Genomic DNA, 25,071 nt, shown 5'->3' on the forward strand with positions numbered 1-25,071 from the left:
CACCAGAGGTACACTTCAACTGTGAGAGACAGAATGTGAAAAAAAAATCCATGAATCCACATGGTAGGATTTGTAAAGAATTTATTCGTAAATCAGGGTGGAAAATAAGTATTTGGTCAATAACAAAAATACAACTCAATACTTTGTAACATAACCTTTGTTGGCAATAACAGAGGTCAAACGTTTACTATAGGTCTTTACCAGGTTTGCACACACAGTAGCTGGTATTTTGGCCCATTCCTCCATGCAGATCTTCTCGAGAGCAGTGATGTTTTGGGGCTGTCGCAGAGCAACACGGACTTTCAACTCCCGCCACAGATTTTCTATGGGGTTTAGGTCTGGAGACTGGCTAGGCCACTCCAGGACTTTCAAATGCTTCTTACGGAGCCACTCCTCTGTTGCCCGGGCGGTGTGTTTTGGATCATTGTCATGTTGGAAGACCCAGCCTCGTTTCATCTTCAAAGTTCTCACTGATGGAAGGAGGTTTTGGCTCAAAATCTCACGATACATGGCCCCATTCATTCTGTCCTTAACACGGATCAGTCGTCCTGTCCCCTTGGCAGAAAAACAGCCCCATAGCATGATGTTTCCACCCCCATGCTTCACAGTAGGTATGGTGTTCTTGGGATGCAACTCAGTATTCTTCGTCCTCCAAACACGACGAGTTGAGTTTATACCAAAAAGTTCTACTTTGGTTTCATCTGACCACATGACATTCTCCCAATCCTCTGCTGTGTCATCCATGTGCTCTCTGGCAAACTTCAGACGGGCCTGGACATGCACTGGCTTCAGCAGCGGAACACGTCTGGCACTGCGGGATTTGATTCCCTGCCGTTGTAGTGTGTTACTGATGGTGACCTTTGTTACTTTGGTCCCAGCTCTCTGCAGGTCATTCACCAGGTCCCCCCGTGTGGTTCTGGGATCTTTGCTCACCGTTCTCATGATCATTTTGACCCCACGGGATGAGATCTTGCGTGGAGCCCCAGATCGAGGGAGATTATCAGTGGTCTTGTATGTCTTCCATTTTCTGATGATTGCTCCCACAGTTGATTTTTTCACACCAAGCTGCTTGCCTATTGTAGATTCACTCTTCCCAGTCTGGTGCAGGTCTACAATACTTGTCCTGGTGTCTGATGGGTTTAGATTTTATTATTGTCATTTGTATTAGGAAACATTTAAGCATATATTCTTAGAGGTGTATAATCAATTGTTTAGTGATAGGTTGTGTGATCTTTAACAGGCTGCAAAGGCTTGGTGTGTATTCCACACCTACATCCTGGGAGCATGGGAAGAGGTCGTACCTTGTCTTATTGTTTTATGGTAGGATTAACGTAGCTACGTCTGTTCTAGTCTAAGTGCCTTTTGTTTAGATGAACTGTTGGATTTTCCAGACCAGCAGGTTAAGGGAAGTCGTTTATGGGGTCAGTCACACTCTGACCCCCCCCCACACACACACACACACACACACAGTATTCTTTGTTCACATGTATACTAATGTAAGAGGCTATATGTTAATGACCCTATGCATATTCATGTCACCACAATAAAAGGAGTGCTGTGGTGGGACGACACTTGGCTCTAGCCGGATCTCCCTCATGCATGAGTAACAGAAAGAACTTTGGTGCCTTGTGTCTTGTATTTTGCTGCGTAGCAGATTGTCCTTAACGTTCCAGCGAATAGGTTCAAGCTACAAACCTATCAGTGTCCTTCGAAAGCTCTTTGGTCTTGGCCATGGCGGATTTCGGAGTCTGACTGTTTGAGGCTGTGGACAGGTGTCTTTTATACAGATGATGAGTTCAAACAGGTGCCATTCATACAGGTAACGAGTGGGGGACAGAAAAGCGTCTTACAGAAGACATTACAGGTCTGTGAGAGCCAGAGATTTTCCATGTTTGAGGTGACCAAATACTTATTTTCCACCCTGATTTACGAATAAATTCTTTACAAATCCTACCATGTGAATTCATGTTTTTTTTTCACATTCTGTCTCTCACAGTTGAAGTGTACCTCTGGTGCAAATTACTGACCTCTGTCATCATTTTAAGTGGGGGAACTTGCACAATCGGTGGCTGACTAAATACTTTTTTGCCCCACTGTACATGGTACTTTTTAAATGGACAAAATGAACTGCACTGGCAGCCAGTGGCGTGTCTAGAAAATTTTTGTTGGGGGGGCCAGGTAGGGGCACAGATTTGGAGAAGGGTGGCAGATGTAATTGGCAGATAATGTTAAAAACAATTCTACCAACCGTTCACCATAATTCAATAACCCTGTAAACCTAATAACCGTAACCTTATTAGAATGAGATTTTAACCACTACGGTGCAAAGTGTTTAGATACTGTGTTGATTAAGTACAAGAGATACAATCAGTCAGTGTTTATTCAGCATTCAAGGACATCAATATTTGCATAGTATTTTTACTGACATGTAGTGCACATGTGTTTTGGGCAAAAACATTTTTGAATATTAAAATACGAACATTTTTAACATACAATTGGCAAATTAGCCAATTCCAATGCAAAACCAATGCCTGTTAAAAAAAAAGAAGAAGATAATCTTCTCACAAACTGGTGTTTGATTTTGAAACAGGAAAAAAGTGGAGAAACAACTGAAAAGACTAACATTTGAATAAAACCTGAAAGCAAGTAAATACTTTATATGCTGCCTTACTTTGGTAATATTGAGAACAACACTGGCTGATGATGAAATGCAGTCAGCTGGCATGGTGACACTGCCAGTATTAACCTGCAGGGCTGGACTGGGACAAAAAATTGGGCATTTTCACTACAGATTGGCCCACCAGGTATTAAAGCCATAAAGCCTTTGAATGAAAACAAATGCTGTTGTGACAGTGATGTACAGTCTTTTTGGTATATGTATGATTTCTATACATTTTACGTCAGATAAAAACTTTCTTCGCAAGATTCAGATAATTATTTAATAAAAGCTAGATATTTTAAATGAGAATAAAAAAGAAAAGTATTTCTTTGTGCCCACCTTTCCCTGTTAATGCCCTACCTGGCCCCCTGGCAACACTTTGCTAGACCCGCCCCTGCACAGTTACCAGCTGTCAGCTACATAAAAAAAGGATCCTGGTGTTATTTATCTCTCAGAAACAGTTCATAACTTCAACTCATTCCTGTCACCTAAAAGGTAAACCTGTTTCTCCATCACCTGTTCAGCTCTGATGATTCAGTAAGGACATCTCCTGGTTTCATCTTCATGTTTCCCTCTCACCACATATCCAAACCGACATCATGACCAGCAGCTTTACAGCTTTACAGCTGTGGCTCCAGCAAACATTCTAACTAAATAAATTCTAACAACAGCTGATCAAGCTTAAACGTGCTGCTGCTGTTTAGCGCGACATCTGCTGGTTTCCTCTTTCTGGCTCAAAGTGGGTGATAAACAAACAAGAGAGACGATCAGCTGATCATTGATCAGTTTCATGATTGAAGTAGCAACAGGAGAGAGAGGAGAGATAATGAGAGGAGAAGAGGCAGCTGTGCAGCGTAAAGACAGAATAACTCCAGTTTTGTGTCTTTTTCCATCCTAGCTGAAGTCCGGGACAAACTGCGTCTCTTCTCAGCTCAATACCAAACGCGTAATATTTTCTATGAATGAGGGACCATTCCATTTTTTAAGGAGCTGTTGGCAACTCTACTAACTAACCTTATGAATAAAATAAAGTTCACTATCAGTAACATCATAGCAACCGAACATCTGTATAAACTTGTCATGCTAGCTCACACAGTATGAGGTATTGTAACTGACTGTAAAAAGTCAGCACAACGAAAATAAACTCCACCTAAACTTGGTTTATATCTGACCCAGATAGACTGCAGGTCATAACTTCTTACCTGAAGTTCAGTTCACCTGACACTCGGACTGGTGGCCGCCTCGGGGCTCTCCTCCTGCTTCCCCTTCCCTCATCCACCTGCTGGCCTCTGTGGAAGCCCCGCCATAGCCACCACCAAACAACTGAGTTATTTTTACACATCGACCTGCATCTTATAACTCATAACTCTTATGTTAAGTGGGGGAACTTGCACAATCGGTGGCTGACTAAATACTTTTTTGCCCCACTGTACACTCACTGGCCAAATTTTTGTTAGATACACCTGTTGAGCTGCTCATTAGGTCAAATACCTAATCAGCCTATCACATAGCAGCAGCTCAGTGCATTTAGGCATGTATACATTAATAAGATGACCTGCTGAAGGTCAAAGGGGATTTAAATGACTTTGAACATGCATTGTTGTTTGTGTCGGACAGGCTTGTCTGAGTATTTCAGAAACTGTACAACCATCTAACCGGTTTATAGAAAATGGTCTGAAATGGAGGAAATCTCCTGTGAGCAGCACTTCTCTGGGAAAAAATCACTTGTTGGTGCCAAAGATCAAAAGCGGAATGAGCAGATTACTTACAGCTGTAAGGAAAGCAACATGAACTCAAATACCCACTTACTTCAACCAAGTTATCAAGAAGAGCACCGCTGAAAGCACAATACGTTGAACCTCGAAGCTGATGGCCTAGTGTCACCTGCTGGATAGAGGTGAAAACACAAAGCAAACAATGTCTCTTTCATCTGTTTCACAGCATGCACGGGAACTGGAAACTCGCCGAAGGGAGGCAGAGGAGAGAGAGCGGAGGAAGCAGAGGGAGGTGCAGCTGGAACTGGAAAGACAGCTGAAAGAGGCTGTGATGGTAAAAAAAAAAAGTTTTCCACTTGACACCAATTATGTACAGAGTCTTTTCTCCTTGACTTTGATCTTTGAGAACTCCAGCAAAATGTTGACTGTCATTATAAAATTCACACCTAGTCTTTAATGATTTGGAAAAATGGTTATGACAGTCCAGGAAAAGGTAATTCAGGAATAGGTCAGTTTATACCGCTCTGTTGGTGCATCTGTTTATGTAGCTGTGTGTGTGTGTGTGCATAGATAAAAGACAGCATGCAGGCTGAGATGCAGGTGAAGGAAAAGGAGGCTGAACAACAGAAGAAGAGGATCAGGGAGCTGGAGCTGACACAGCAGCAGCTGGAAGTTGCCCTTAATATGGAGATCCAGGCTCGGCTGGAGGAGGAGAGGGCCAGACTGGAGCTTGAGCGGTAACAATGGATTTCTAACTCTTATTATGGCCCTTTATTATTTTATTTGTGATGGAGATCTGAGATATCCATGAGAAGTATTAACATTTTCAGTTGCTTCTTCCCTTTTTCCCCTCCTTCAGGTTGCTGCAGGCTGAAGATGAAAAGAGGAAACATTTCCAGCTCCTCCAGGAGCAGCAACGTACAATGCAAAACCTCAGCCCCATACAGGAGCTGTCAGATGGCAGTCCCGATGAGGACACCCCCTCAGCCCTCAACTCTGCCTCTCAGGAGCTCCAGGATCTGCAGGCATCTCGCCAAAGAAGTCACCAGCATCTGGAGGTGAACAAGTTTGTTTTGACTGGCTTTGTGAGCAGCATCTTATTTAGTGCTCTTCTAAAACAACACTGATGAAGATGCCTGCATGATTTTTGTTTCCAGGAGGTTCAGGAGAGGCTGAGGAATGCCAGTCAACAGGTACGGCACTGGAACATCCAGCTGAACCGACTGATGACCCCCATTACTCCTGCAGGTGCGGTATTCACTTTGCCTCTTTGCAGCACAGACTTCTGGAACAGAGTGTTAGTATAGTTAATAACAGTGTAGACCAGGGGTGTCAAACTCAAATACACAGTGGGCCAAAATTCAAAACTGGATCAAAGTCGCGGGCTAACTTTAATATTTATTGAAATATATTTATTCCTCCAGATATAAGAATGAATCTTTTCTTATGGACTCAAACACATTTTGCTGAAAAACTGAATATGGAACAAGCAAAGCTTAATACTAAACAATATATATATTAGCTGTATAATACCAGTAGGCCAGCTCTAATAGTAATTTGGTATGGCTTCGCGGGCCAAATGTAATTAGGTTGCGGGCCAAATTTGGCCAGAGTTTGACACCTATGGTGTAGACCATATAATCTGTCAGATAATTGCATTAAAATGCTACAAAAGGCACCTACCCCCAAACATGTCAAGAGATTCATTCAGTGACTTGAATGAAAGAATCTGACTCACCTCAAGTTAATTAAAATTAAAAATAAATCTTATTATGATTTAAACACGGAAATCTTAAAACGAAAAATAACCGCATGCACAGTTGTTACAGGCTGCAAACATGTTTTATACTGCTTTGAAGTCTGGGACAGCATCATAAGAGGCATAACTGATCTCACCATAGTCCCATGAAGACTCAAGATGAGTGTTTTCACGACTGCCATCTTGGTGTTTTGAAATCAGGCATGATGAATGAAGGGAAGAACTGTCTGTTAAGGTTCTCAGTCGTTCAGGTCATCGTAGTCTAAGGAGCTTGGAAAGAAAAGCATCTGGACTTCTTTAAGTTTCTTGAAGAGCATTTCACCTCTCATTCAAGAAGCTTCTTCAGTTCTCTGAAGAAATTCTGAACTGAAGAAGCTTCTCAGATGAGAAGTGAAACATCTTCAAGAAACTTAAAGAAGTCCAGATGCTTTTCTTTCCAAGCTCCTTAGACTGTAGTTAAACTTCACACACTGGACTTGTCAGTCACACATCCTTCGCCAGTAGGCATTCCCAGAATGATCTTTCCCCTTCTGACGCTTAGAATGACCAAATATGTGCAAAATGGACAATTCCACATGCCACCATGTCAGTCTTTTATTAAATATGACATGAAACAAATGACTGAGCCATTAAATTTGTCACAAAGGTGTTCACCTAATTCCAGGCAAATGGAATAGACTTCTATGGGACCATAAGTCTTTTTGCACTTTGACATTTGTTTTACTTTTCAGATCTGTAACCTATAACTTTTATACTGTATGTGTTTTGATCATAGGAGTCTACGGGGACTTACTTACTTTTAGCACGTTTAGCAGTTGATGTTGGCTTCTTTTTTCAGTACTGGAGCTTCCTGCTCATTGAAGACTTTTCTAAAAGGAAATGCTTAATCCAAAATGGCGTTTTAAGGGCTTGGATTAATGTCAATTTCAGCAAATATTCTTTCTTATGTTAAAAGAACATGGATCTCTGTCAGTGATAACTTCTGACTTTATAACTCAAATTTTAAGAGAGAGCTTCACTGCTAAGCTCTCATCTGTGTGGGTGTCACGGTTCGCTTGAGGACTCACACGCAGGACTCAGAGGCACAGTCTGTATTTATTACAGTTCCACCAGGTGTATATACAAACAGTGCAGGGGATAGTGCTATATACAAAGCGGTGACAGGGAAAAGGCTCTGGGGAAATCCAGGTAGGGAAAAGACACTTGCTCCTCTTCTGACTCTCTCTCCAAACACCGCTCGGGGGATGCAGAGTCGGGTCCAGGGGATCTATGTACAGAAGGAAACACACGTTAGAGGTTTTGCACAGGGAAGCAAAAGAGAACTTGCTCAGAGCCGGGCTGCACTGACGCGAGTCACACACAACGATCCAGTGATGAGTAGAAGCCACTCCCTGGCTTAAATGCTGGCTGCACTGATGAGGCCCAGGTGTTTCCTCCTCAGAGGGGCGTGGGCCGAGGGCGTGAACCCACCATGAGTTCCGCCCTGGCGAGAGAGAGAGAGAGAACACTACTAGTCAGCGGCCTGCTGATCCCCTGGCCGTGACAGTGGGGTTCAAATCCCTTATTCAGATTAAGATTTTATGTGACATTACATTGGCAAAAATTAAATTTACTTGAATAATGTGAGTATTGGAGTAAGTACTTGAGTAGTTTTTGAATAACTTTAATTTTGTAATGTGCATATTTTATGAATAATGATGTTTCAATACTTTAATCTACTGAATAAGTAAGAATTAGACTTAATAATCTTTTTACTTTAAAAAGGGAAATTGTGTACAATCTTTTATTCTCCAAAATGCACATAATAAAAATGTTTTGGGGAATGTATATGCTTTTTAAAAACCAATTGCTTCTTACTTGATGCATGCTATAACTTTCAGCAAAACTGAACTAAAATTTGTTAACAAGCTTACCAAATAAGAAATGTTTTGTGAATTTTCTTTGCAGAGCGACTGGAAAGCCGGCTGTTATCAAAGCCCACATGCCCTAAAAAGGAGGACGCGCTGGCCAGTAATGAGTTCATCACTAAGTTTAAGATAAGAGTTGATCAGAATAGAGGCGATGATGAAAGTCTGGAGCATCAGTTGGAGGCTGCCAACCTGTCTGATGAATCGTTCGAGGCCCAGACAGAAGTCAACGGACAAATATGATCACAGACATTTTAAAAACGCGAGTTGAGAGTTAAGGGGGAAAAATATTGTAATAAGTATATATTTGAATTGCACACTAAGATATAAAGTGATGGCAGCGAGCACAGTGTTGCAGGATTTAATTAAAAACACATCTGACTAAGACCAACTGAAATTTAGAGTTGTGTATAATAAAGTTTATTCATGATTAATAAAACAAATCTGTAATAATTTTCTTTCTCTTTTGTCCATCTGAATCTCGCTACAGCTTAAATAAAAGAAAAGAATGTGTTTTGAATATATTAAACTATTCTCTCTTTTTCTTTCTTTCTTTTTTTCTTGGTGGGTTTTCTTTTGCAATCAAACGCAACATTATACAATTATATAGTATAGTAAGAAATATCCTTTAACTTAATTTAGTATTTGTTTTTTCATTCTTGTTTTTATTGTTTCCCCTTCAGTTTTGTGCTCATAACATGTTCTAATCTGACATATTATGCAGTAAATTATTTTTGCAATAACTTAACAGGCCATTGTGGGAGCCAACATTCACTTATCAAAGACATATTTGTATATTCTGTGGGCTGCTTTATGGTTGTGTCATTTAGAAACATAAGCCACAACAGACTTCCACTGGAGAGTACTTAAAAATGTATTTTTATGTAAAGATATTTTACTAACTACTATATTAAGGGAGAACCTATTGTTACATGGATTAATTGTACAAACTGTAGAGAAATAAGTTTAAGCATGCAACTTTTTATTCATTTTTAACTGTATTAATGTTTTTATGTTAATACAGCCGCCTCATATCTGTTTCCTCAGTGTTTTTTAAACCATGTACTCCATCTATGAGTAAGAACATGAATAAATTCCTTTCCAAATTTGTAGTTCTTTTTTCCAACACACAGATGCAGGTATTGTTTTGCACCAAGGCGTTAAAGAAATGCTAAGAAAAAATGAAAATACTACGTTGCAACCTGTGTGTGTGTGTGTTTATATATCTGTATCTATATAGATATAGATATATATGTGTATTCGTACCCTTTTTTCATCATCTAGTTTCCTGTGCCAGATCTTCTACTGATCCACTGAGGCAGACATGTAAAAAACATGAACTAAAGCATATTTCTGTATATAAACAGGACTTTAAATCTTTATCAACAGCTACTTTAGAGGAAATTCTTCAATAAACTGCAACCAAAGGCTCAACTCAGAGGACAAAACCCAACCTGTTATAAATAGTGTGACACCAAACTTTCTCTTGTGTAAAGTTACAAATAGGAGTAATTATCCACAGAAGCTTTTATACATAATGAAGTTATAATTCGTCCTGTAGAAATTGTACATTTAAGCTATATAGTTCCCTCTGTGATAACTCTGCTATGAATGCCTCTTATTAACTTTTATGCTTTTACAACCCACTATGAGCAAACACTCAGCAACAGTGGGAAGGAAAAACTCCCTTCTTGAAGGAAAAAACCTCTGGTAGAACCTGGAAATCTGTCTAAACTAGTTGGGGGTTAGAGCAACAGATGCAAGTCTTCAGATCATTTGCAGTGTGACTGTCTTTGTGCACACTTTAACCTGATTCAGTTTTCTTATTTGTCAAAATGCACCATGGGTAAAAAAAACAAAACAAAACAAAATAGTAATGAAGGAGAATCCTCAGCAAAGATGAATTAAACAAGTTTTATTTTGATCCAATTTTACTTTAAGTAAAACACATCTTTATTTGATGACTTTAATGTCATCAAATAAAGACAGTTTTGATGGAGCTCCTGACCCAGCCCAAGCTCTCTATGAAGACGAGGAAAAACTCCCCAGGGGGCCAGATCGATGGGAAGAAACCTCGGGAAAGCCCATTCAAAGAGAGATCCCCTTTCCTGGGATGGCTGGGGGGGTTACAGGAAGTCCGAAAAAGCTAATTTTTTATTTATTTATTTTTTAAGATTGACCCATTCCTGTCCAACAGAAAAAAGAAAGGAGGTTACCACAATGTATCACACTTATATGATAAGGTGTGAATTGTGTGTTTGTGTGTGTTATCTTAGCCAGGGGTGAAGCTGGAGCTCCTCCAGTGTTGGGCGCTTCTCCGGGGCTATAGTTAAACATGCCTCCAAGAAATTCTGGCATTCTTGAAAGAAAGAAAAGATCCAAAAGATGAAGATGATAGTTCTAGTGATCCAAGACATCAGTGAATCTGGAAGTGTGAAGTTTTCTTACCTGTGGACAGACGCTTTTTGATGCTCAGTTTCTTTGCGAGGAACCTCTCGGTACTAAAGTGCCGTGCATGAAGCGCTTCATACAACACCACTCCCATTTGCCACACCGTGGTGGGTCCACACCTGTAGCAGCTCCTCCTGTACCACTCGGGAGGGGTGTGAAGAGGAGTGCCTAACAAACAGACACAATTACAATTTCTTCTAAAACAAAAGACACAAATTGCTACATCTGTGAAAAGCAGGAGCAGAATATGTTACCATAGAAGACGCGATACAGAGATCGCTGTTTAACAAAGCAGCTCAGTCCAAAGTCAATGATGCGAACTCGAGGCACATCGGAGCCGGTCTCAATCAGAATGTTTTCTCCCTTGATGTCCCGATGAAAGATGTGTTTATCCTCAAGTTCCTTTACAGCATCAACTAGTTGCTTCAGAATGACCTGGAAAAGATGAAAAACACAATAATGAGTTAATGCTTTTCTGCCTTGATTGAATGCTGTACAGTCTAAGGCTCTCCCAGTCAACCTACCTTGGCCTTGTCCTCTGGTAAGGTTCTTCCATATTCTGCTTTGTATTTTTGCAGGTCCACAGCGGGGACAGGTCTCTCCAGCACCAGGATCAGCTCTTTGCCAAGGTCGAACCACTCCAGCAAGGACACAGGTGCTGATATTCCCACTGACCCTTCTGCTTCACCTGCAAGTTTAACCATAATGGCCACTTCCACCGAGAGCATCTTCCCGCTTTCATCCTGAAATATTACAACAAAGTGGATGATGAGGAACGCCGCATTCAATCCAGTAATGTAAAACTAATTCAAGTGTTGGACGCTTACCGCCACTTTGCAGTAGACTTTATTTTTGGGAATGTGTTTGATGGCAACCTAGAAGACACAGAGCATTGGTGAGCATTTCCTCAGTATGACATAATGAAAGGTGGAAACACAGCAGACGTCTCAGTTTACGATATTATCCATTATCTGCGTTACTGCCTGTCTTACTACCATCATCTGAACACTTACTGGAAAACGATCTTCTATCCGGTAGCCAGAAAACACTGCTCCGCAGCCTCCTTCTCCGAGCTGGTGCTCCTCCACATATCTGGCTTGGAATTCACCTGAACAGACAAAACAGCAAATCTTGTTTTATTACAGCTGTGACACAAATTACTCTCCTCTGTAGCCTAAATGTTCCTTTTGCCCTTCCCCTGAATATAAAACCCAAGCTGCTTGCTACTTACGTTTTTGGTCTGCCACTGATTTTTTGTCCTGGTCCACATTCCTTTTTTTTTTCTTGGGTGACTCTCTGTCGTCTCCCGTGGCCTTTCTTTTGCCATTTTTTGCGCACACCTGTTTTTTGTTCAAGTCTGGAGATGTGGAAAACACCAAAAGCATATCAGCTCACTGGATGATAGACACAAACACTAAACACCAATATCTTAAACCTAGCAACCACACTTAATCTACCCCCTTATTCAACTAATTAGCCTACCTTTACCAGAGTCCAACGAGGAGGATGCTTGCTCCTTGTCACCGCTCATATGGTCAAGAAGTTTAGCCCTCTTTGCTCTCTTTGTTGTGTCCTCTTCATCTTGCACAACCTTGCGCTTCACTCCTTTGACCACATCTGAGCTGGTGGAAGGACCAGCCTGCTCAGCGACCCTCCTCCTTTTCATTGGGGTCTTCTTTTCAGGACTGGCCTTTCTTTTAGCAGTCCTGCTCTTACGATCTATAAACGACAACAACACAGTGGTGAAAAAGAGTCCCCGACATCAAGACTGGAAGCAGTTTGATGGCAAAGAATTTGAAATTGCTTTTGCTTAAATGATCACAAGTTTAATCTTGGGATGAAAAAAATAACTGATCAGTGCGAGTTGATACTAGGTTTACTAAGTCTTAGATCTTGATGGCACTTGTTGGTCTGTTTTTACTGTTGAGTCCAAGAATAAACTTATTACATTATTTTACCAAAAGACCGGTAACCTTTCTTTGATTAGACATCTTGTATTAAAGCTATTTTCAATTAAACATATGATTCAATTGCTCCAAAAATGATTCACACAGTGTCAACATTTCTAGGATTTGGATTTTACCAGGATTTGATTTTATTATTTTACTTACCTTGATCTCCCGAATCTTTCTTATCGGCTGGAGTGGCAATTTTTCTTGTTTCCTTTTTCATTGTAATTTCGGAGACCCTTTAAAATCGAAAATGTAAACCGTAATGAGCTAAGATTGAGTTAATATTCCTTCAAATGTGCACCCTTCAAATGCTTGACTTTTCTAACTGAATTCTGTAAGTGAGCTTTATAAGTAAACTCTGGAAACTACGGCAACACAACATAGAATCTTGCCTTTCAGTGACTTCACTGACTGCCAGTAGTTCAAAGTAGTTTACAGAAAAACACTGGCAGACAAAGCCATAATATTTCTTATAATTCAATCATTTCATATCAATTAAACAGTTTCTTTCATTATCTTTCATCATTTGTATAAAGACCTCATCTATGGATGACAGTATGAAGATTTGTGGTTGACCACACACATTATAATAAACACAGTGTCAGCTACATTGTCATCTGATTTAAAGTATTTATTATGTACATTTAACTGTCATGGTAGTGAGTCTGTGACCCAGTGTTTTGTGTTTGTTCATTTATATTCATTGATTATTCTTATGTATGTTTTTGGTTCTCTTTATTGTTTTCTTCTTGTGTTATATTCTTAGGCTTTAGGTTTCTGTTACTTTGCCTTGCCCCTGTGTCCCACACTGCAAAAATGGCTAGTCTATATTTAGGAAAAAAATACTACATTTGATACAAAAAGCACTGAAAACAAGTGAAATTATCTGTCCATGCAGCAAGTTTATTTTACTTAATAAGAAATCTTGAAATAAGATTTTTTAATCCAGAAATAAAAGAACACATTTGAGAATTGAAGAGGGTTAAAATAAGCTTTAAAAAGCTCAATTTAAGATAAAATTACTTTATATCAAGTCCCAAAAGTAAGTTAAATATGCTAAATTACAGTCTTTTTTTATGTTTTGAATTCTTACTTGCAGCAAATGAATGCACTGCAACGAGAAAAATAGTTCTAATACTATGAAAAACTACTCAATATTAGTGAAGTATGATTAATTTGTTTCGTGATTCAGGTTGGCTTATCTTAAAATAGAGCTGAATCAATATTAAATCCAGGCAAAAAAACCTTAAAACAGACCTTTTTCCTAGAATACTCCTTGGCTTCTACTGAAATCACAACCAGGACAGGAGTGATATATGTCAACATTTATTTCTCTCATGAGAACAAAATTCTTTTTTTAAACAATATAGGGCTGCTGCACAATCCCTAAAAGTCTAAATCAACCCTTTAAAAGGCCTAAACAGAGAAAAGAAATTACATTTTTGGCCTTAAACTTTTGTGACAGTCACATAGTCTCACAATGTTGTAAATAATGGCATTACTGACTTAAAACTTTACATGCCTCAGGTAAAGTGTCACTAAGAAAAAAAAACAACAACTTTCATTTGTAAAGCATTATAAGTACAGCCGTTTCTCAGGACATTGCTAGGCAAATTAGGAACAAAGTTGTACAAACGTACTACAAAACTAAACAAACTGCAAATGACCTGATAAAATCCTGCTTGGTATTCACCTATTTTTCAAAGAACGACTTCCACTCAGCTATTGCTTTCTTATATGCACTAGTGGCATCTTGATCATGGATGGCATCAGTTATTACCTCAGTTTGTATGACAGAGAGGACCGTTGCAACACATTTTGGGTATGTTAAGTGCAAGGTGTAGTAATATGCCATCAACACCAACATTCCTTCCCAGAAATCCTCCAAGGAGAGAGTGGTCACTGGTATGTTTCCTACAGCAACAATGCTGGTTGTTCCATCAAAAAGCAGCACTGGGGAGGAGAGAGGCCGCTTCTCCAGGTATAGCATTGCATCTTCACCCGGCTAGAAAAGCACAAAAAAAGGACAAATTCTTCAAGATTTTCAATGAAAGGGTTGCTGTGCATCCAAACAGCTTAAGACACAAAAAGCAATATCAAGAGTTTAGAATGCTCCAACTGATTTACTGTTGGAATAGAAGAAATAAATGTAAAATATCTGACTTACATAAATATGAAATTTTGGAAATGTACACAGCAAAATCTCCAGTGTTAAATTAACACTGGAGAGTGTCTATATGGGTCCACTCCTCTGAGTGTTAAATACAACACTGTTGAGTGTTAAATTAACACTTTGACAGTGTTATATGTTTAAAAGTAACCTAGTCAGTTTTGAAGATTAACAATGACTAACACTGAGCAGTGCTGATTTTCTAACACTGGAATATTTCTAACATTTTGATTTATTTTCCAGTGTTAGAAAATCAGCACTGCTCAGTGTTAGTCATTGTTAATCTTCAAAACTGACTAGGTTACTTTTAAACATATAACACTGTCAAAGGTGTTAATTTAACACTGGAGATTTTGCTGTGTATTAATTCTGAGCATGAATTTTCTCTAGTTTGCAGCATTTTTATCATGTCTATTTGTGCTTTTTTTCTCATTTGTTTTTTAAAACTATTTCTTTTAACTTTGTTACATATTCTAGTTTTTGAAGGCCTTTTAAAATATATCATTTTACTGCTTCTACTTGTATCCTAACTGCAATGTGCTTTTGCTCTGTGCTGCCTCTCTGGAGTAGGTTTTGAATAACAATTAAGAAATCCTGAATAAGGAGTAATTTAATCCCTGCTGAATTGAACTTCAACCCACTCTTATTAAGCAGGAAAAGCAAAATAATAATATTAATAATAACAATACAAGTAAATGGAGTACAAGTTACAGTGGCTGGTATTGCAGCTGTTCGCACCTTGAGGATATGAAGGAGAGCCTCACTGGCACTTCCCAGCCGCTTTGGTGGTGTAGTTTTTGAAGGAAAAAGAGATGGAAGTGCATTGAAGAGAGTGACAGTAAAATCCACTGTGAACGGAGAAAAGTATCTCAACAAAGCAATCCGAACATATCTGATGTGTGGATTTAATGTATGAAAAGGCCACTTACCTCCACATACATCCAAGGGGAGAGGAGGTTTCAGGACCTTCTTCCAAATGCCATAGAACTGCACCTTCGAACAAAACTCTGCCCATCGACCCTTCATTTGATCTATGTATTTGCAGTTGGAGCCACCAATGATGCGACGCAGTTCATCCATCGCCTATGACAAAGTTGTGCTCAGTTAGTCAAGAACTAACTAAACCTATCCAGAGAAAGCAAGGAATTTAACTGAAGGTAGTTGAACTTACATTTCGTATGTCTTTGAAGCACGGGTATGCTTCAAATATTTTTCTAGGCCTGTCTTCTTCCCTTGTAACATCTGCGTCAATAAAAGCTCGTCTGGCCTCAAACTCCAGGTCCAAAATTTGAGCGACGTCACTTTGGTTGGGTTTTGCATTGGGTTTCCTGTACATGTTGCTCAAGGTTTTGTAATGTCTTGCCTGCATCTTCAGGCTGTCATGGTCTGCTAGGGAAAGCAAAGAGCAATTGTAAGACATGGTGTAACTAGACTAAATTCAGATTTTTCTAATCAGTCATTTCTAGTAAGGTTGCATGGTTGTTTTTAAGTATAATATTTATGAGAATTAATGTTTAGGTTAAATATGTTTGAGTAATGAACTGACCCTATATGTCCTAATCATTTCCCTTTGTGTCCTTTTCTTATAATGATCATGGATTTATGTTAATTGTTAGTTTGAACAGAATCAAATATTAAAACGACAGTTTAAGATGCCCGTGAATAAAACTGTGGTGAAAATAAGGTAAAGGTTGTTTACTGTGTATATCGTTCACATCAGTGTGAACAGTGATTATGAGCTGATGGATAAAAATCTTTTAGGTAATTTGATCTATGACAGAAACACTGTGATAAGGCATGATAGATGTGACCAGCATGAGGATTTACATGTGTAAATAATCAGCACTGAGTAACACCCATTACAACACAAAGTGGTAAAATACTTACTATGGCTAACTGGCAAACTGGAATGAGGGATCTATCATATGTTGATTTTACACACCAACTCGAGTTAATGCCAAACCACTATGATTTATGGAATAAACACTTAGAACGGGGTTCATTGCTGCAACCATATTTTGGAAAGAGCTGTAAGAGGAACCACAGTCAGACTGAGAGGTAGATAAGGGTGATGGTGGACTTACCAACAACATCATCTGGAGGTGCAGTTGAAGGACCTATATCAGACCTGGGTGCAGAGCATGAGGCTGACTTGGATAATAGTGGTAAAGCCAGCGTAGTATTGTTTGACGTAGTTGGTACAGTGGAGGGTAGCGGCAATTGGGATTCTTTCTCTGAGGAAAAAACAGAAGATGAACAGAATGTAATAACAGGGAATAGCTAGAAAGTTAAGGAAAATACTCAACACTGTATAAATCTTGTGATGCACTCTGAACAGAAAACTGAGGGCAGGTGGTCTCTTTGAAGTTTTAGATGACCAAAAGTCATTAGTACAGCAGACCAAAGTACACACCTGCATTTGAGTTATCCTCGCTGAGGTCATCATTGCTCTCAAGAAGTGTGGTATAGTCACTTGAACCACTTGCTTCACCACTTAGGTCACCTTCAGTCCCATTGTCTGTGTCATCTGAGCTGAAAAGAGTCTTCCTGGGCCTGCCTCGTTGTGGCATGGAGCCCTGCCTCTTCCTTGGAGACTTCATATTTTGGAGTCGTTTGTACAGTTTGGTGTAGATGGTCAGCTGTGGTAAAATAATATATATTTGTACATCATTTTATTATCTCACTCAATTTTAGATATTGTAGTGGGTAAAGAATGACTTACGTATGGCATGTGTGTGTCAGCATCACGTAACATGGGGTAATAGTCGACAATCTTCTGTGACATTGCTCTCATTTCGAGTTTGGAGGGGTATGTTACTTCTTTCCCCATGGGACTAACACGGAGGATTGCAACCATGCTGGTGACTGTGTTCCTTACAAGTCTGCAACAGAGCTCCTTCGACATCCTGCAGTCCTTTTCCTTTCCACTGTGGAGCAATGCAAAGTACTGACTGCGCACCATGTCCAACTCTGAATCTGTATACACCACATACTCTGGTGGGTCTGGCATTTTCATTTTTTTGTCAGCAGTGTAGGAAATGGGAGTGGAAGTTTGAGGCTGACATTGTGACACATCAAAGCCGAAGGGGTTACTCTCGCTTCGATGGAAAGTGTTGGCAACTTGGTCAGTACTCTTAAACTATAACAGTTGTGGGATATAAACAAAAATACACAATTAGGCAAATTAATGCTAGACAATATGGACAGTAATCATCTTCTTAGTGGTATAATGTGTATTTACCTTTTGGCTGATAAAATCCCAAATCTTCTTTCTACGGAAGAAATTTTCATGGCCCGGAAAAAGATCCTTTAGGTCATCCCGGGTAAAGCTTCTCAAAGTTTCCTCATCAATATTCGCAGCTGTAAAAGAGAAAAACAACTTCAAAAGTGATATTTATTTCTCTTTTCCTGGGCGTGGCTTATTACATGTCGAGGTCATTTTTTGTCAATAAATGTATTTTAGCAATAAGTAATATTAACAGGATAAAATGTCAAACTTAAAACAGTTTATCAAATATTTGGGAATGCAATAAAACTATTTTTGGGTGTCTTCAAGAATGATGTTCCAAGTCTATTTAGGCAAAGACAGCTCAAGGCTATAATGTGGATAAAGGTCAGAGTAGAGTGCAATCCTAGCTCCAAGTTTCAGAAATGATGCTAACAGATGCTAAGGCTGCTTAGCTAACGTACCAAAATAACTGAAAAATAAGACTTACCCTGCAACACAGACAGTATGGCATCGTCAAACTTGTCCATGCCGTGACAGCAGTTCTCTAGTTCGTTCCAAAGCCTCCACTCACAGTGCCTGGAAATATCCTACAGCTTAAATAAGATCATTTAGCTAAAGTTAACACATTAGCTAGATTGCTAACTAGCAGCAGCCCTCACAAAACACGACTTTATCTTAATAACACCGTTGTACCATAGTATTTTTCAAATCAACTTAATGTTACCAACTTTAAATTACTGTTCGCTTTGTTTAGATAAATAATTTTGATCTTCCTAACGGTCCTGATGGTTAACAAAGCAGGGGAAAAGAGTTTGTCCCGCGTGAAAGTAACGTCACGACAGGAACTGAGAATGCGCATGCAGAAAATTATTTATATTTAATTTTTTTTAAGTAAAAAAAAAGAAAAGAAAAATATAAATTCAGTCTTAAACACTTATTGCCTAAAAATAAATATAACTGATGTAATTTAAACCTGAAAAATTGGATAATTAAGGATACATATATTTTAAAAATTGCCTACCTTTCCCATGGTCCCACACTCTCATCTGTGGCCTTCAGTGGAGAGCGGTAAAGTATGCTGTATGGCTACAGCGCGAAAACAGTTCACCATGGCGCTCTGGAGATGTATGATCTGTTTTATCTTTGTTTCTTTAACTCTGAAGGTGCTCCTTAGCCACATAAATGCAGCTCATGGTCGAAGGCAGGATTTTTGGGTTTACTGTGGAATAGATGGCTGTGAACAAGATTTCAGAGTTTTTAACTCATTCTTTCGCCACATTAAACGGACGCACCCTCTGTATTTGACGAATGGAAGCCCACCAAGAGGATGGAGGATCCCCCCAACATCCTACTCTTTAGGATCGGAAAATGTTGGTGTTTCAGTCTTTGCCAACTGTAGTACTGCAACAACAACCAGCACCGTGGAAATATCAACTGGTGGATCTTTGGCTGAAGTGCAGGAGCCTCAGGTTGTTGACAGCCCGATCACGGTAAGTGTTAAACTAAAAAAATGTAGTGTGGCTTCTGATGACAAATTTAGCTATGTCTAACTCCTCGTATTTGGTCCTATATTACTTTTAATCCTTTTCTCCATTGTTAGTCAAGAGAAATTTAACGAGATCTCGCGATATTATACCGCTAGATATTGTTCTTCAAACTGTTACAAGCGATTTCCACTATGGTTGGATTTTAAATCACAATTTCATCCTGCAGGATGAAATAAAAAATAAATAAACAGAATAGCAGTTCAGTGTAGATAGTACAGGCTATGCTGCAGCCGGAGAAGGCACACACTCTGCGGCTGGCATGTCTCCTGGTGAAGTTTGCATCAAAGACACTCTCAGCGCGCTTAAATCTTTCAATGTGGCAGCAATTTGGGTATCTCGTAGGAATTATAAGTGGTGAATACGGTTTCAGGTAAGACACAGAGTATTTGGAAGCACTGTAAAAAAAATCTGTTGGCCAGAAATACTGCCAAAACATGGATAAGAATGATTTTCTTGAAAATTAAATAAATTAATAAATGCATACAATAAAATATATCCATATACTAATACTAACATAAATTCTGAGTGCAAATCTAAATTACGTGATTTAAAAATACATAAATAATTTAATAAATACAACAAACATGTAAAGAAACTAATATCTAAGTGCAAACAAAAATTCATTATTTAAAAAGATAAAATCTCATTCTCATGAATCCAATCCCTAGCCTCATCAAAAAAATGGACAACCCCTTTTTTATTGTTTCTTTGTCTTTGATTTCTTTTCCATTTCTTTTTTCTTTATTCCAAAGAATGAATATTATATTATCTTATATTATATTGAATATTCACAACTGTAACACTAGTCACTGTCATGCACTTTGTTTTTTAATGGACCAATCATTAGGTGTAACTGATTATACCTGTTATGTAAGAATTTCTATAATTGGCCAGGAATTTGGAGTAACTTTGTTTTTCTGCTCTAAAGGAAGAAGCTGTTGCTACAACATCCTTTACCAGACATGATATTACCAGATCTGCTGCAGCTTTTGCTATCTGTGTTCAAGAACAGTGCCACTTATCACAGGTATGTTATAGTCTTAATGGATCAATACATTACATAAGGCAATCAATGTCTTACTTGTTCATAATGGAATTCAGAATTATTATTATTTTATATAAATGCAGAATAAGTTACTTTTATTTCAAATGTTTTCACAGAGAACGGTCAAACATATCATCTCAGGAGTGCAACAGTATCAGGCTGTTCTTTTGGATACGCTCAAGGAAAGAATGAAGACAGTGTTTGAAGATAATGCCGAGGGAACCACTCAGCTTCAAGATGAGGCTTTGGCTACATTTGATAAATTCATGGATCCTTTCTCCACCATTGCATATGGACAGAGTAGAGCCATAGGGGAAATGTTCTGTCCAGTCAACGCAGAGGAAGTAGTAGTATCCCAGAAGATATGTTGGGTAAAGCAAGGTCTTTCAAGGGTCATGTCTTTAAGGAACAAAAGTTTTTACTATGTACCATTAATTGAAAGTCTAAAGCAGTTAATGACTAATGAGAGAATCTTTACCATGTTGAACACTGCACCACAAAGAAGCAGAGAGGGATTCTTCTATGATTTTAGAGACGGGTCCCTCTTTACATCTCACCCCTTGTTTTCTCAGAGGCCAAATGCATTGCAATTAATACTGTACACAGATGAAATTGAAATATGTAACCCCTTAGGGTCCCATGCTTCTGCAAACAAATTGGTCATGTTTTATTATACTTTAGGAAATATTGATCCAAAATTTAGGTCAAAGTTAGCTGCAATACGACTTCTTGCTATTGCTAAAGCAAGTGACATTTCTCAGTGGGGTATTGATGTTGTACTGAAAAGAATACTTCAAGATCTATCACTGCTTTACAATGGTGTAAGGATTAAAATGTCAAATGGTGAAATTGAATTGTTTGGTGCTGTTATAGCCATTTGCGGAGACACGCTAGCCCAGCATGAGATTGCTGGCTTTAAAGAAGGGATTGGTTTTGCTTATAGCAAATGTAGACACTGTGAATGCAACTTTGATGATATGCAAAGTGTTTTTGAGGAGAAGAAGTTTGTTCACAGAACTCTGGAGAAACATATCAGGCAGTGTTTTGAAATAGATAAAGCAAGCACAGATTTATTGAAAGCGTCCCTCAAAACTACTTATGGAATTAATAGAAGAAGCAGACTAGTTGATGTTCCTGCATTTGACCTGATCAAACAAACTCCACAGGACATAATGCATGTTATTTTTGAAGGTGTTGCATCAATGGAAGTTAAATTTGTATTAAAACACCTAATTCTCTCAGGACAATTAGAATTAGACAAGTTTAATTCAGACATTCAAAATTTTCCTTACTCACCTCTTGAAATACGGGATAAACCATGTCCTATTAGCTTTGGCACTTTAGCGGCTAACGACAACAAATTGAAACAGTCTTGTGGACAGATGCTAATTCTTTTAAAAATATTACTTTTTCTTTTGTATGGTGTGGAGAGTGAGTATGTTGTATTTATTAGAAAGTTAATTATGATAATTCAAATAGTTCTTGCTCCCATTATTTCTTTACAAACTGTATTGCAACTGAGAAGTATGATTGAAGAACACCTGTATCAGTTCAAGCAACTTTTTCCCGAAGCCAATATAATACCTAAGCAACATTATATGTTGCATCTTCCCAGTCAAATCTTATCGCTTGGACCTTTAATAAGGAGTATGTGCATGCGCTTTGAGGCAAAGCACTCCTATTTTAAACAGTGGGCTTCTAAGTTAAATTTTAAAAATATTTGTAAATCCCTTGCAAACCACAATCAATTTCTTGAGTGTTGTCAAAATGAAATAGGCACTGAACATCCTATTTTTGCGAAAAAAAAGGAATCCGGGCCAGTATCAGCTAAAAATAATGAATATGTTAGGAAAAAAATTAAAGAATTTTTTGGAATAGATGTCATGCAGTCTGTTGTCTCAGTGAAATGGTATGTTCTAAATGGCAATAAATACATTGCTGGGAAGTCCATGATTATTGCAGACGTGGATGGCACTTTCCCTGTGTTTGGACTGATAAAGGATATCTTTTTGATTGACTCATCTTTTATTGCTTTTGAGTACCAACGCTATGAAACTTTGAATTTAAATGAAGACTTATTGGCATATGAAGTAACTGTGCCCATTGTTGCTCAAGCTACAGAATTAGCCCATGAGCTCATTGATTATACTTCATACTTTTCTATTAGTTTTAGGGACAGTGTGTTTGTGCCAATCAAATACAGTCTTTCTGATATTATTTCCCATAGAAATCACCCTTAAGATTAGGGTTGCACCAAGTATTGGCTTAGTGTAGTTTGTGATGATATCAGTTGACAGTCATTAAATGTTCCCTAAACCAATGTCAATGTTGTACCACATAATGCTGGCATGCTGGGACAAACAGCTGTCTTTGAAATGTGATTTGTATCATAAATTGTGGTTAATTTTTTTCCTTTATATGTACAACTTTGAAGTCAGACATGATTTTGAATAAATCATATTTTCAACAGGTGCCTTGTGTGAATTTCCTAAATCAAGCAAATTGAGTTTGTCACTCTATCTTGAAACAAGTGATATTTTGAGAGACATCTGGTGAGAGACCTAATGTAGGCTATTTTAAGAATTATTCTTCCCATTTCTGGATTTCTGTACTAATATAGACACAATTATATGGTTATTCTCAATTTAAGTTTATTATCTAAAATCCAGACTTAGAAACAAGTAAATCTTTTTTAAAACAAGGCAAATAATCTGGCCTGTCTAAAAATAGGATTTTAAATCATGGCAAGCACCAGATAATTTGCAGTGCACGTGTCATGTCTAGTCACTCTTGTTTCCATGTTCCCCAATTTCTCCCCAGTCAGTCATGTCTCTGTGTCAACTCTGTGTCTTTGTAAAAGTCTCTTGTTTGCTGTTTTACTTTGATAGTCATGTGTGCTGTGTTAGTGTTTTCATGTCTGTGAAGGTTCTCAGTCATCTAGGTCATCGTAGTCTAAGGAGTTTGGAAAGAAAGCGTCTGGACTTGAAGTTGCTTGAAGATGTTTCACCTTCTCGGATGAAAAGAACTTAAACTTTGCTTGAACGTCTTCAAGCAACTTAAAGAAGTCCAGACGTTTTCTTTCTAAGCTCCTTAGACTATGTTAGTGTTTTCAGTTTTCCTTCCCCATGGTCTTGTTGTTTGTGATTTCTCGCAGCTGTGCTCTCATCCTGTGTCTTATTCCCTCATTTATCCCTCTGTGTATTTAAGCCCATTGTTTTCCTCTGTTTGCTGTTGGGTTATCTGTGTATCATCCATGACAATTAAATGAAATAGCAAATGCAACTACAATTTCAATGAGATTCATTCCTGGCATTCTACTGCGGTGGCTGAAAGTAGACACCAAGCATTATCACTGTAACTGATGTAAATATTGGACTTGGAGGGGATTCGTCTGATAGACTGATGCAAACATTACTGTGAGGAAAATTTTGAATCTCCCAATTTTCTTTCTTTCTGAAAGAAAGAAAGTTGGTTACTGTATCACATTTGTATGGCAAGATGTGAATTCAGTATGCGTGTGTGTTTGTGTCAGAGAGGAGTTTATCTGAGCCAGGGGTAAAGCAGGAGGTCCTCCAGCATTGGGCACTTCTCCAGGACTTTGTTAAAACTTGTTTTCAAGACGTCTGAAATGAAAGAAGGACAAGAGATATCGAGATGATAATTCCAGTGATTCAAGCGATCACATTGATTTTCTGCAAAATTTTCGTTTTGAGAGTCATTCGGCTGGGCAGGGGGTATAACACATCTGCAATGCAGCAACATCTGCTCTCTGGGCCTGTGTGAGAGTGTTATCTCAATGGCGGGAATGAGGATGTTGGAATTTGGCATCTCAGGCACCAACTCATCTCTTTCCTTAACCGGGCTCACCAGAGATTGGTTTCAGCCTCTCTCCATGCTTTAAGGAGGTTGAGTTGATAAATCTGACTGGCCCCTCCCCTGTCTGACCCTATCTCTTCATAGTCAACACCAATGTTCTCACCGTGTGACCATGAACGGTCCTTACCACTTGGCAAGTAATTTCGAGCTAGAAGAAGGGAGTAAGACAAGCACTTTATGTCCCTGTGAAAATACAACTACATTTTATCAAATATCACTAAGCAGTCCTTACCTTTAAATACAGCCTGGTTTCTTTCTCTTTCTTTCTATATCTCTGAGTGAAGTTAGCTCTCATTCTTTCTCTTCCTGTGAAATACAGCAAGTAGAGCTTTAGATAGCAACACACTGTAACACAGTTAGTGTTTGTTGAGGTGATAGAAATGCTGCATTTGAAATTACCTGACACAACATTTTACTCCCTTTTATGTTCACTCCTTTTTTTCTGAAGTACCGCAAATTATGGGCACGTGGGGTTGTTCTGGTGTTGTGCTAAAAATAAATAAATCAACACTACAGTACATGGTTTGTTCTTTCATCTCTTTTTATGCGACATCCTCTACTGATTAAAACGCGACTGCCTTTCACTGTTTAGGCTCAAATCTCATTGTTTGAAGGCCTGCAGTGACGTGAAATATTAACTTCCCCCAAATGCGTTAAACCCAAAGTAACGAGTTTGTTTTGAAAATATACGGAGTGGAAACTACAGATATTTGTAGTTTTGCACGTCTTTCTTCCTCCACCAGAGGCCATAGGCGCTGTCG

At 38.7% G+C, this 25,071-nt stretch overlaps 4 protein-coding genes and 1 long non-coding RNA gene across 6 annotated transcripts; 2 read left to right on the top strand and 3 right to left on the bottom strand.

The window, feature by feature from the left end:
• Positions 1-4,561: 4,561 nt before the first annotated feature.
• Positions 4,562-8,906, top strand: LOC146671745 (uncharacterized). Its single transcript, XM_085404102.1, has 5 exons — positions 4,562-4,708; positions 4,945-5,111; positions 5,234-5,432; positions 5,532-5,622; positions 8,081-8,906. Exons 1-5 carry the CDS (start codon positions 4,577-4,579, stop codon positions 8,281-8,283), a joined length of 792 nt encoding a protein of 263 aa, XP_085260228.1. The 5' UTR covers positions 4,562-4,576; the 3' UTR covers positions 8,284-8,906.
• LOC146671746 (uncharacterized) lies at positions 7,210-8,150 on the bottom strand. The gene is made up of 2 exons (XR_014911492.1): positions 7,482-8,150; positions 7,210-7,400 (listed from the first exon to the last, which is right to left on the bottom strand). It is a non-coding gene; the product is annotated as an uncharacterized LOC146671746 (long non-coding RNA).
• Positions 8,907-8,961: 55 nt separating the features above from the next.
• On the bottom strand, positions 8,962-13,244 carry LOC146671747 (serine/threonine-protein kinase pim-1-like). Its single transcript, XM_085404103.1, has 9 exons — positions 12,603-13,244; positions 11,974-12,210; positions 11,723-11,848; positions 11,505-11,599; positions 11,319-11,366; positions 11,016-11,234; positions 10,746-10,926; positions 10,489-10,659; positions 8,962-10,399 (listed from the first exon to the last, which is right to left on the bottom strand). The coding sequence occupies exons 1-9, from the start codon at positions 12,661-12,663 to the stop codon at positions 10,308-10,310; spliced, it is 1,230 nt and encodes a 409-aa protein (XP_085260229.1). The 5' UTR covers positions 12,664-13,244; the 3' UTR covers positions 8,962-10,307.
• Positions 13,245-13,703: 459 nt separating this feature from the next.
• Positions 13,704-19,185, bottom strand: LOC146671748 (uncharacterized). 2 transcript variants are annotated; one of them, XM_085404093.1, is made up of 10 exons: positions 18,864-19,185; positions 18,330-18,435; positions 17,855-17,973; positions 17,336-17,752; positions 17,027-17,252; positions 16,698-16,847; positions 15,785-16,002; positions 15,543-15,696; positions 15,352-15,461; positions 13,704-14,448 (listed from the first exon to the last, which is right to left on the bottom strand). In XM_085404093.1, the coding sequence occupies exons 2-10, from the start codon at positions 18,367-18,369 to the stop codon at positions 14,137-14,139; spliced, it is 1,746 nt and encodes a 581-aa protein (XP_085260219.1). In that variant the 5' UTR covers positions 18,370-18,435; positions 18,864-19,185; the 3' UTR covers positions 13,704-14,136. The 2 variants fall into 2 exon arrangements, with proteins under 2 accessions (XP_085260219.1, XP_085260220.1); XM_085404094.1 differs by lacking the exon at positions 18,864-19,185 and having other exon boundaries at positions 18,330-18,490.
• LOC146671749 (uncharacterized) lies at positions 18,952-21,685 on the top strand. The gene is made up of 4 exons (XM_085405018.1): positions 18,952-19,332; positions 20,318-20,416; positions 20,551-20,805; positions 21,677-21,685. Exons 1-4 carry the CDS (start codon positions 18,952-18,954, stop codon positions 21,683-21,685), a joined length of 744 nt encoding a protein of 247 aa, XP_085261144.1.
• Positions 21,686-25,071: the final 3,386 nt, after the last annotated feature.

Source organism: Rhamphochromis longiceps, linkage group LG4 (assembly GCF_057381845.1).
Source record: "Rhamphochromis longiceps isolate RC_006_pf linkage group LG4, R_longiceps_female_GT1.1, whole genome shotgun sequence".
Lineage (NCBI taxonomy): Eukaryota > Metazoa > Chordata > Actinopteri > Cichliformes > Cichlidae > Rhamphochromis > Rhamphochromis longiceps.

Bases quoted from the DNA above. Each gene is read 5' to 3' on its own strand.
- LOC146671745 (XM_085404102.1), top strand. From the start codon at position 4,577: ATGTCTCTTTCATCTGTTTCACAGCATGCACGGGAACTGGAAACTCGC. The intron at 5,433-5,531 runs GTGAACAAGTTT...TTTTGTTTCCAG, and splicing joins GAAGTCACCAGCATCTGGAG to GAGGTTCAGGAGAGGCTGAG. The intron at 5,623-8,080 runs GTGCGGTATTCA...TTTTCTTTGCAG, and splicing joins GACCCCCATTACTCCTGCAG to AGCGACTGGAAAGCCGGCTG.
- LOC146671748 (XM_085404093.1), bottom strand. From the start codon at position 18,369: ATGGACAAGTTTGACGATGCCATACTGTCTGTGTTGCAGG. The intron at 16,003-16,697 runs GTAAGTCCACCA...TGCTTTCCCTAG, and splicing joins ACCTCCAGATGATGTTGTTG to CAGACCATGACAGCCTGAAG. The intron at 14,449-15,351 runs GTGCGAACAGCT...GTGCTTTTCTAG, and splicing joins CTCTCCTTCATATCCTCAAG to CCGGGTGAAGATGCAATGCT.
- LOC146671749 (XM_085405018.1), top strand. From the start codon at position 18,952: ATGGCGCTCTGGAGATGTATGATCTGTTTTATCTTTGTTTCTTTAACT. The intron at 19,333-20,317 runs GTAAGTGTTAAA...TCTGCTCTAAAG, and splicing joins TTGTTGACAGCCCGATCACG to GAAGAAGCTGTTGCTACAAC. The intron at 20,417-20,550 runs GTATGTTATAGT...ATGTTTTCACAG, and splicing joins AACAGTGCCACTTATCACAG to AGAACGGTCAAACATATCAT.
- LOC146671747 (XM_085404103.1), bottom strand. From the start codon at position 12,663: ATGAAAAAGGAAACAAGAAAAATTGCCACTCCAGCCGATAAGAAAGAT. The intron at 11,600-11,722 runs GTAAGTAGCAAG...TTGTCTGTTCAG, and splicing joins ATCAGTGGCAGACCAAAAAC to GTGAATTCCAAGCCAGATAT. The intron at 10,927-11,015 runs GTAGGTTGACTG...CATCTTTTCCAG, and splicing joins TACCAGAGGACAAGGCCAAG to GTCATTCTGAAGCAACTAGT.